At 39.5% G+C, this 12,002-nt stretch overlaps 1 protein-coding gene across 4 annotated transcripts in view; it reads right to left on the bottom strand.

The window, feature by feature from the left end:
• LOC109926673 (protein unc-13 homolog C-like) overlaps positions 1 to 12,002 on the bottom strand; it is a 537,669-nt gene that overhangs the window by 69,087 nt on the left and 456,580 nt on the right. For all 4 annotated transcript variants that reach the window (XM_048616076.1, XM_048616075.1, XM_048616074.1 and 1 more), the window contains 2 exons: positions 8,390 to 8,467; positions 2,713 to 2,801 (listed from right to left, as the gene is read on the bottom strand). In XM_048616076.1, coding sequence (XP_048472033.1) covers positions 2,713 to 2,801; positions 8,390 to 8,467 — 167 coding nt within the window. The remainder of the gene's footprint in view (positions 1 to 2,712; positions 2,802 to 8,389; positions 8,468 to 12,002) is intronic.

Below are 12,002 nucleotides of genomic sequence, written 5' to 3'. Positions count from 1 at the left end.
GTGCTCCTACTCGTTACGCTGTTAGACCCTGGGGGTTTGTTGCTTAGATGTGTGTGATGACATGAGTATCTTTTTGTACAGTGGAGGCTATCTTCAGAGACACTGCAATACTTGTGCATCAGGGTTTTCTGTAACTCGGGTGGAGAGAGGGAGAGAATACAACATGAAGCAGTTGTAAAAGGGCTGCATTTAAAGATACCGTGCTACCTTGGTTTTGTGATATTTACTCTTAATTGAGATGTAAACTTTGAAACTGACCCCTTCACTAAAATCATTCACGTGATCTGTTTTGCAGGAGAAGCCTACCCACAACCTACAATATGTGGAGACAGGTTCGCATGTACCATGGGCAGACAGTCTAAACATCTCAAACAGCATTAGGGACAGGTCTGCATCATCTACCCCTGATTGGACTCAGCTTCTGTTCACTTCTTGTAGATAATCAGGGTCCTGCACTGGGACAGATCCTCAGTAGCTGCCATCAATCTCCTTGCAAGCCGATCCTCTTGGCTTTGTAGACCAGGAATGACCAGAAATCGGAATCCAAGGTCTATAATTGCTGCCTTAGCAGTGGTAACTGTAGCATTGACGTAGAGCCAGTAAACAGAATATCAATGATCAGGATAATGCATTGATGTGTAGACATGTAACTCTCTGGCACATGTCACCAGTACTGGATTGGATTGTAAAACAGGTTAGATGTTCAGTGTGACAGCGATTTTGATTGTAACACACAGGGCACTGTCCATGTGCTGAATGCACTCTGAAGGTCAAGCTCCGGCTGATGGCATCATTTAATGGCAGCTTCTCTGCTGAAATGTAGGAGACAAATTCTCTTTCTGTATGTGCAAATCACAGTGTCTAAGGTAGATGATGTAATTCTCATGACATAGTTAGACAGGTGCCAGGCAACAGCTGCTCCAATGGGAATGCCTAAACTGAGTGATAGGCTTGAAGCTGGCGGCAACCTGGAGCATCAATGCTACTGTTTGAAGGGTGAAACAAACACGTCCCCTTTATTCATTCATGGGATGAAGGTGTCACTGACTAGATGGCATTTATTGCCCAGAGGGCAGTTAAGAGTCAATTACATTGCTGTGGGTCTGGAGTCACACGACCAGGTAAGGATGGCAGTTTCCTTCCCTAAAGGACATTAGTGAACCAGATGGGTTTTTCCAACAATCAGCAATGGAGTCATAGTCATCATTGGATTCTTAATTCCAGATATTGAATATTATTGAATTCAAATTCCATCATCTGCCATGGCAGGATTCGAACACAGGTCCCCTATGAGCAGAGAAGTAAATAAACTGCTATCATCCACAATGTTCAGTTTGTCAAATCAAAAAGGACAGAAAGAAGGCTAGTTGCAGCAACTGACAAGCTAGTTTTAAGCGGTGGAACTGCAGACTGACAAATTTGTGACTGCCCAGGTCCCATTTTCGTACCAATGTTCAGCAAATGAGGACATGTATGGTAAAAGGCAGTGGAGATTACACTGTGGGGTCAATCTCAATCAGTCTACATCACTTTTGTTGGCTTCTCAAGCCAGCTCATGTTTGCAAAATGTTAATAGAGTCAGCTGATGACCTCCTGGTCCAAGACTATAGGTATTGAGAGCTGGCAGTGAAGGCCTCCTTAGGCCTCAAGTTTGGCCCAACAATTAACTTCTGTGTTGGCAATAAGATAACTCCAACCTAAGAGGGTAACTAAGAGGTCAAGTCACATTCTTCTACTTCACTTACACTTCTAAAGATGAAATTGCTCGCATCAGCACAGCAATGTAATTGGCAGTCTGATGTGTGATTGAAGACAACTACTAGAGCCAAGTAGGAGTGATGGAAAGTGTTATGTTAATGTGCAACTTTCTGACCATTCACTTGAGCTCCTTAAATTATTGATAGGGCAGTTTTATGGTAGCATCCGTGACTCTGAATCAAAAACCTCAGGTTCAAGTCCGACTCCAGCAGTCAATGGACAGGGAAGATGCGGTCATAATGCAGCCAGAACAGGCTGAGTATCAATTTTCAAATTCTTCCAACACAAGCCAACAGCAGGCAGTAAGAATAGGAGAGGTTCCTGATTGGGCCATGTGACAGAGAGAGAGATTGGAGACTGTCTCATAATTAGTCACAGCTCCACACCAAACATGCATTGTAACTCGTTTCCTTTCCACTGCAACTCCGACTTCTCGGGCAGTGGGGGGAGCAGATACCGAAGTTAACTGGACACATGGTGGATTAGATTGATGTCAATACCAGGGGATCCAAGCTCTTTAATAGCAGGGGTTGATGTGGGACCTTCCTGCCTGTGAATGAGGTCATGGCACTGTGGGTCAGACCTAGCTCCAGGCACAGAACTCATAAAGAAGAAATAATTACTGATAATTCCCAAAAATACACCTTTGAAAGACTCTTTGTGTGATGTAAAGCAACTGGAATGATATACCCTTTCACAACGTCAGAGGTGGACATGTAATGTATTTGTGCAACGCACTCCTCATTTAGCCACATGAAACACTGAATGTATTCAAGAGACGGCTGGGGGCGAATGGGATCCAAGGTTATGGGGAGAAAGCAGGATTAGGCTATTGAGTTGGACAATCAGCCATGATCGTGATGAATGGTGGAGGAGGCCCGAAGGGCTGAATGGCCTCCTCCTGCTCCTGTCTTCTATGTTTCTATATAGCTATTTCTAGTGGAATTACTTTACCTTGTGCCAAAACTATAACTCAGTTCATCCAAGACACCGTTAAGCTTGACTTGTAATTCTTTCAGGACACCACTGGCTTCCGCATCAAGCTGAAAAGAAAACAATCTTCATGAAATAGCAGACACCACTATCAGGTAGCAGCCTGATTTCAAATAACATTTGATCTAAAGCTTCACGTCAATTGTGAGATAAAAATTTCAATGCGAAGGATATTTGAGAACAGCATCAGTCATATTTGCTGTCTCAGATTATATTAATTTTATCAAATCAATTCAGATGAATCTGAATGTTTTACTTGTGTGTCGGTTGGGTGGAAAATGGTTCAAATCAAATTCCAGGGAACTGACTTTGTAGATGCTTTAGACCAGAGCAGATTAATATCGGCCACATGCTGCAATGTAACGTGCAAGAAAACAGACATGGATGGCATTAATCACCAGAAGGTGAAATGCATAGTCTGCTTAGTATTACTTCCTTGGGATTTATTCAATTTTCAGAAACGTTTTGACAAGTGTCGAAATGTGCGCAGGAACACAGTCACAAGCGAAATGGTTCAGATTACTTGTTCTGAGATGAGGCAAGTCTTTGTGATTTTCTTTTTGCATGGCTGACCCCGTTAACCCAACAAACCATAGCAGCATGCTACTTCAGAACTGATGTGTTGATTACTCTACGCAGTGTAAATAGGACTGCTGGCAGCTGTGCAACAGACTTATTAGATTTGACCCCTTTCATACAACACAATACATCCCACACAATCACTTATCCAACTGCATCAGCACATCACAGTACTGAGATGGCAAGAAAACGTAGCAAGAATCACCAGTGTTCATGTGGATGTGCAGTAAACCTGTACAAAAGATTTTCAAAAGAATCTCACACATTAATAAGTTTAGTTCGTTGTTTTAATTGAATCTTCTTTAATGGCATGCCCTTATCTGCCCACATAATTTTTCCACCTTGACATTTTATGCCTCATTAAATGCATTTAGTTGAGCTCCACGTTTGGCTATTGACAAGGCTGGATGGTACAATATTCCTAACCACTGGTTAAACAAATCACCATTTGGCATGAGATGCTGTGGGGAAGATATTTTAAACAAGGGATATGAAAGGCAAATTGCAAGAAATAGCAACAGGAACCGCCATTCCACCCCACGAACCTGCTCTGCCAATGGCTGATTTGATGATCTTCACGCCCAAGTTTTCTGCCCTTTCCCCATAACCCTTGATTGCTCTACTGAACAAGAATCTATCTATCTCAGTCTTAAATATACACAAGAACTCTGTCCCCACAGCGTTCTCTGTGGTAGGGACTTGTAGAGGTTGTCAATCCTCTGAGAGAAGAAGTTCTTCCTCATTTCAGTTTTAAATTGGCACCCACTTATTCACAGACCACTCCCTCTGCTCCTAGACTTTCCTATGAGAGGAAACATCCTCTCAGCACTTATCCTGTTAAAACCATTAAGAATCCTATATGTTTCATTGAGATTACCTCTTATTCTTCGAAACTCCAGTGAGGCAGAGTCCCAACCTCTATAGCCTTTACTCATAAGACAATCCCTCCATGTCAAGGACCATCCTAGTGAACCTTCTCTGAACTGCCTCCAATGAAATTGTATCTTTACTTAAGTAAGGGGACACAAAACTACTCACAGTACTCCAGGTATAGTCTCACCAGCACCTTGTACAGCTGCAGAAAGATGTTCCTGCTCTATACTTCAAACCTCTTGAAATAAGGACCAACATTCCATTAGCCTTCCTGATTACCTGTTGCAGCTGTGTGCTAGCTTTCTGTGTTTCATGCACAAGTTCCTCCAGGTCCCTTTGTGCTGCAACTTCCTACAGTTTTTCTTCAGTTACATAAAATTCTTTTTTTCTCCCTTCCATTAGAACAAATTCACAATACTCTACTTACCAACATTTTGCCCACTTACTTTAACTATCACCTTAATCTAACTGTGAAGTTCTTGGTACATTTTGACACACTGACCATGGTTAAAACTCATATGTGCGAGGGAGATGTTCACTCTGCAAAGGAATTTTTTCATGACCTTGAAACAGATTTTGAAGAAGATAAAACACAAGGATTACAACATTTGATGATGTTGGTTTAAATTTTTGTAGACATATATTTCACAAAAATTTTGTAATCCTACTGAAAAGTCAGATTTGGTTACTTCTTGATTAATTTGTTAAAATATTGTTACACTTCATTTCTTAAGTGACAGATGAACCGGCAGAATGAATCAGGTATTGAGAAAGATACAATAAAAATGTTACATTTGGTGCTGAGCAGTCAAACATGCCAATTTAAGAATGATAATGAATTACAGGCCCTTGTATTGAAAATCTGATGCTATTGGGAGATGTTATATCACCTTTTGCAACACACGATAGCATGTACTGATTCTGCACAGGATACACTTTGGATTTTAAGAGATTTTGGTATTGCAGTGATTTCAGTTATAAATAAATGCAAAAAACTGTGCAATACACCTATAATTTACCTAATTTGTTTCATTAAGCAATAATCAATGTGTTCAAATCAATCACATTTCTGATGAAATTAGTTGTCTCACATTAAAATCTTTTATGATTTTCCCCTTCCCATATCTGTAATCGTCTTCATTCCTATCATTTCTTCAGAACTCTCCATTCCTTCTATTCTGACCTCTCACAGCCCACAGTTGGTAATGTTTACTCCCTTCAGATATTTACTGACATATGACTCATAGATGTTAATAGCATAATAAAAGGCCATTCAGCCCTCTATGTCTGCACTGGTCAACAGAGATCTGACTACACTAATTCCATTTCCCTGCTTTTGGCACATAGTCCTTGACAGCTCTGGCAATACATGTGGATATCCAGAAACTGGCTAAATATTACAAGAGATTTTCAATTGCCCTTTCAGGCAGCAGGTTCCAGTCTTCCACTCCTCCTTGGTGAAATAAATTCTGCTCAACTCTCTTCTTTGCCTTCTACCCATTACCTTAAACCAATGCGCTCCCCCCCCCCCCTGCCCGCTAATTATTAATGCACAAAGTGCCTTCCAATCCACCCTATCTATGCCCCGCATAACCCCTTACACACCTCTAATAGGTGCTCTGATGAAGAGAGCTCTCCTCTCTCCATGGGTGCTGCCTGACCGACTGTGATCATCAGCATTTTTTGTTTTTGGTACAGATTCCAGCAAATCCAGTAATTTGCTCCCACACCTTTATATCTGCCTTCACAGCTCAAGACCTTCCAGCCCAGGTAGCATCCTTGTGAATAACTTTAGTCTCTCCAGTGCAATCATGTCTTTGCAATAAAGTTATGACCTAACCAGCATTTTATACAGTTTTAACATAACCTCCTTGCTCTTGAATTCTCTGCCTGGGCTACTAAAGGCAAGTATCCTGTATGCTTTCTTAACTACTTCTGTACAATAAAAAAAATGAGCCACTAAGAATTGAATTGCAACCGTAACTTTTTATCACTTTGTTAAAACCGGCAAATGAGGCAATAAACCAGCAAAATTGTTCACTTGTCTGTTGTTCCTGTTGGTTAATTCACAATACTAATAGAAAATGGCCCAGTGTGAAGACAAAAAATCATTGCCTCACTGATCAATCCTTTCAAGTCCTGGTGAACTGTGCTAGCAAGTAAAACACATCTCGGCAAGAAAAAGAATGCATAAATTAGAATCATTGGTGCAGAAACTTGGCTTTCTTGCAGTGAATGAGAAAGGTTGCATGAAAGATCAGAAAAGTAAAGCATGATTGAAATTAGTCTGAAAGGGTACAGAATGGATTAGGAGATGTCATTTGAATTTACAGTGCCCCTGTAGGTTTCAGCTGGCATGGCACACTGAATCAATGGCATTCTTCTGGGATAAAATTTCAATAATTGAAAGCAGGATTTCAGCGGCAAGGGAATACTTGGTTCGAGGTTTGTCATATAATTATCAGGACCTGGTCAAAACTGGGTTTGTCCTCACAATGACTTAAAAAGGATGAATTATCAGACAGATGGCATGAATGAATTTCAGGTACGAGGAGCTCCTGAAGTATACTCTGTTTTCAGAACATGAGGAAACAGAGGATTATTCAGTGTGAAGGTAATGGTTCCACTGGTTGTCATTATACAGTTTATTTTTCTGCACCATATTTCGAACAGGCAAAGTAATATTACTCAATAGATTATTTTATTCATTTTCTCAGCATGCAATTATTAAAAGTGGGGAAAAAGAACTGCATTTGAAAGAAGATGAATGCCAGCACCTAGATATTCTCCAAAATAGGTGCACTTTCACATTATCCAATATACATATCATTGTGCTGTAATCTGCACATCAGATTAAAATTGTATCACTGTACTCTTTTAAATGATACTAATGAAACAACTCCCACCCGCTCTTTTCCAACACATTCATAAGCTAGAACATGACACTATGCAAACTCCCTGAGTATAAGTGCAAAGTATAGGCAGTTGACTACACAGCAAAAGCATTAATGGATCACCTCAAACATGCCAATATTGAAGAACTGACCACAATATTACAGCATTATTAAAGAATACTTATACATGAAATACTAATGCCCTGTCTGAATGCTGTCATGTCAAAGAGATTTCAAATGATTTTAATCAAAAACACTGCAAATAAATTACAGATTTTGATAGCAACAAGGGCATGAAGTGTTCTCTTCTTCTTTTGAGATGGAATTTGTTTTCCAGAAACCAATAATTAAAATCAGCAGTTCATTAAGTTCAGCAGATGCACAATTCTGATTGCGAGCTTAAAAATAACATACCAATGGATTTGATTTTGTTAAAGCTTCAAAAATTGGAAAATTTCAAATTTGGAGGAGTTTACTTAAATGTTACTTATTTATAATTTAAATTCTGATCTTATATTTCCAAGAAATTTATAAAGATTAAGAATGCTCCACTTTGGAAAAGAGCTAACATTGGGAGCACATCCATTTATCCTGCTCAAATGATCCCCTTATTTGGCACCTTCTACCAATAATGACCACTATTTTCAATACGGCTGGCTTGTCATGCATTAGAATTTAAGCAGTAGTTGAAAATAGTGATTGTGGATGGTAGTAATGTTCACACTTTCAAATATATTTTAGTAGGCTAATAGTAGCTCCAGTCACAATTTATTTTTGACATCCAGTCAATGTCATTGCCAAGCACAACTGTCTACAACAGTTTGACATTGACGCATTAAGTTAGTTCAAGAAAAATATAGTTTTATATTTGTCTTGATTTTCCTTGTTCGCACAGACCTTACAGAAGGCATTTTCTCTTTCCTCCTGCAGCACAGTTGAATGCAGAACAAAATATTGGACAAAGACAAGACAAATTACAGATGGTGCACAAAACATGCAACAAGCTATGCAACTGAGGCTATATTATCAAAAGGTTTCCTTATACTACAGCAAAAACAGCTAGTCACAGGAACGTCATAAAATTACCAATTGTAAAAGGTACTTAAGCAATGTACAGCATATTAAAAATATTTCCTAGTTCTAATCATAAGCACATGTTTTTACCGCAAAAGGTAGAATTAATGACTACAAAAAACCAAATGATGCAATTCATGGCATTAAATACTGGAAATCTTTGAGTCATGTTTATATATTTTACTGCATTGGCTTTTAGATTTTCAAAAAGCACTGACCTCTTTACCACCCATTGACTCAAACATTTTCTCCAGCTGGACTCTCAACTGTTGGATGTTATTCATCAGGATGCAAGGCTGCAAAAAAATTGAATCAATAAATCATTTGGAAGTGCCTGACAGTGTTAATCAGAGTTTCCACACAGAAATATTGCAGACAAATTATACAGGAATGTTGATGCCTCACAATTTGCCTATCGTTTCTACTGAGGAATACAGTAAATGGATCAGAGGTTGGTCAAAATGAAGGCAATGACAAATAACGTAGCTCGTCAGTGAGCAAAGACAACCTCAAAAACTGTCAAAGTGATACAGAAGCCACTACGGAAGGTATTTATTGGACCATTTCTTCATCTTGCAATCCTTGTATTTTGTTTAAATTCCTTCTTTCCCTCAATCTGCACGATTTTAATTTGACCGGATCAATACGCAATACTGTAACAGTTCCATGATCACTTTCATTTACTCAGTGCATGTTAACAATTAGGGTTAAGGTTATCCACCTTGTAGCAACATTAATTCATCATTATAAAAATGTGGATTAGTGTACTGAGTATAGGAGTTGGGAGGCCATGTCGCAGCTGTACAGGACATTGGTGAGGCCACTTTTAGAATACTGCATTCAATTCTGGTCTTCCTGCTATAGGAAGGATGTTGGGAAACTTGGAAGGGTTCAGAAAGGATTTACAAGAATGTTGCCAGCATTGGATGGTTTGAGCTACAGGGAAAGGCTGAACGGGGCGGTGGCGGGGGTGGGGTGCGGGTGTGGTGGTGTGGGTGGTATTTTCCTGGAACGTTGGAGACTGAAGGATAACCATATAAAAGTTTATAAAATCATAGCGGGCACAGATATGGTAAATAGTCAATGTCTTTTCCCCAAGGCAGGGGAGTCCAAAACTAGAGGGCATAGGTTTAAGTTGAGAGGGGAAAGATTTAAAGGGACCTAAGGAGTAAATTTTTCACGCAGAGGGTGATACATGTATGGAATGGGCTGCCAGAGGAAGTGGTGGAAGCTGATATAATTACAACATTTAAAAGGCATCTGGATGGGTACATGATACGAAGGGTTTAGAGGGATATGGGCCAAATGCTGGCAAATGGGACTAAATCAGTTTAGGATATCTGGTCAGCATGGATGAGTTGGACCGAAGGGTCTGTTTCCATGCTGTACATTTCTATGTCTCTGTGAACAAAAATGTTTTTAATGAAATGAAGGTAGACGGATCAGTTGGCAAAGTTCGTCTGCCAATTAATGCCTGATGAAAAAAGCACCAAGCTGATGCCTTTGTAAACAAACTTTTAAATCACTCTCTCTGCATATTCATTAATTGTTGCCTTTATACTCAATAGACAAAGTCTCTTTCACTTCTCGCAAAAATCACTGGCTATAAAGTAAAAAAGAAATAAGATACATCTCTTTTGGCAAAGGTAACTAAATTTACTGGATATACATAATTGCAAACATAAACTTATTGTTAAATGATTGCTCAATAAATTACATAATCCTGCAATAAAATAAGTAAACACAGCATCTAAGTGTAAAATTATTAGTATTGTAAAATTATTAGTAATTTGTCTCAGAAAGCATAGCTATTCAGAGGAAAAGATCCTTCATGAAAAATAACTTGGCCAGTTGATTGCCAAACCACAAATGATGATATAAATCTAGTTAAGCAATTCATAGGTCTACCAGCCAGAGGAATCACTAGGACAAATGCTACATCCCTCTCTAATTCTGTCATACAAGTTTTTGTCGAAATAAAGAATCCCCACCTCAAACTCCACCCTCAAAAATTTTTCTGGTAAAATGACAAGGAAATTTCATTGGGCTATGCTGAACAATGATGAATCAATATTTGTACAAGGTAATTTCAATGCCTAGCTATTAACTCCACAGTATGAACTAAGCCCATCATATAATTATAGCCAAAGTCAGTGGAGGAGAAACAAAAATATCTGGGTTTTCCCAGAGCTACGATTACTTTGTGCATCTCTGTATGAAATCATGGAGAGTGTGAAACTAATAGAAGTGATAAAATAATGTGACACAGTTCCTTAAACCAGTCGATCTTTCTGAATATCATATTAGCAGAAAGCATTCACCGCTGTTGGTACTGTTGACACCACGGAGGTGTTAGGAATAAGATGCATAATTATAAAGATTGCAAAAACATTTAAATAAATTTGCTTAAAAAATGACTCATTCCTCAAATCTGGATTAAAACAATTGGGAAAACAGAATTTTACTTTGCTTCCCACATTTAGATTTCAAAAATAAGACTTTCAAACCAAATTACACAGGTTGTTATACACTAATAAAAGCAAAAAAAAATTCTTCGAAAAACATGAGTGGGCTAATTTGGATTGTGATTGTAGCTGATCATAGCCAAGATGACAATATCAATGCTGCAAGTGGAACAGTGTCCCTAGGAATGGAAGAGGAAGAATGCTCATCAGATATGGTTCCTTACTGCGATTATTATCCAGTGCCCTTTCTCTACAGGAAACCAACGTTTGGTTCCTGAAGTGTCAGACTTTGCTGTTGAATAGCTTCCTGACATTAAGACAGAATTTTAACATGACGACATGCTGAGAGTGAGAATGGGGTTGCTGAGTAATAATCGAGTAGCACATGTCAAGCCAGTTGCCAAGTGCAGTTCATCCCTCTGTATCTTTTTAACATAACCACTGCATTTGTATCTGACTTCCTGATTCCCCAACTTGACCAGTTAATGTCAGCAGGCATAATGAGAGCCTTCAAGAGGTAATTTCAACTTTGTTCCTTAAAGAGACACTGCAAAATTGACAATTGAGAGATTCTGAAAACAGGGATCAAAAGACAATACTGTGCCAGTTTTATTGATGGCTCAGAGGATCTTATGTTGCAGGCTGTAAGAACCCACAGGTGGATCCTCTTCTATACCAGTGGCCACCTACAGCAATGAAGCTTGGCTGAAGGTTTCTGAGGTGGTGATGCTGCCATACTCCTGAACTCAGAGCTAAGTGTGGTTCCAAAGATCAAACCAGATACTACACTAACATATTTAACTGTAACCCGACAGCTGTGACAGGTCTACCCCTTACCCTACCTTCCAAAAATCTACTTCAACTTATCACCTTTCACAGCAGCTTACTTTGTAGGTGTGTGCATCCCTCTCACCCAGATGCATCCTCACCATCCTCCCTCATTCATCTATCCTCCAATAACATCCAACATTGCAGGCAGAAGGAGGTAATATCACTGATCTAGTAATATTGTGGCCCATGCTAAAGCTCTGCAGAGATGAGTTCAAATCCCACCAAAGCAGCATCATCTGTTTCACTAATGCCCTTTACACAAGGAAATCCGCCATCATGTGAGGCCAGATCCACAGCAATGTGACTGACCTTTAACCGCCCTCTGAAGGGGCCCGGTGAGCTATTGAGTTCCACGGCAATTCAGGATGTGCAACAAATGCTGACCTTGCCAGTAAAACCCACATCTTGTGAAAGACTTGAAACTTAATTAACATCTGTTCCATCACTCAAAGCACCCAACAGCGATAAGCACGTACGTGAAGCACCACGTCCACTCCACTCGGGATGAGGCAGACAGGGCTGGGCAGTGTCCACT

Source organism: Rhincodon typus, chromosome 33, assembly GCF_021869965.1.
Source record: "Rhincodon typus isolate 14 chromosome 33, sRhiTyp1.1, whole genome shotgun sequence".
Lineage (NCBI taxonomy): Eukaryota > Metazoa > Chordata > Chondrichthyes > Orectolobiformes > Rhincodontidae > Rhincodon > Rhincodon typus.
Note: the sequence above shows the minus strand (reverse complement) of the source record. Positions and strands in the feature narration are given on the sequence as shown.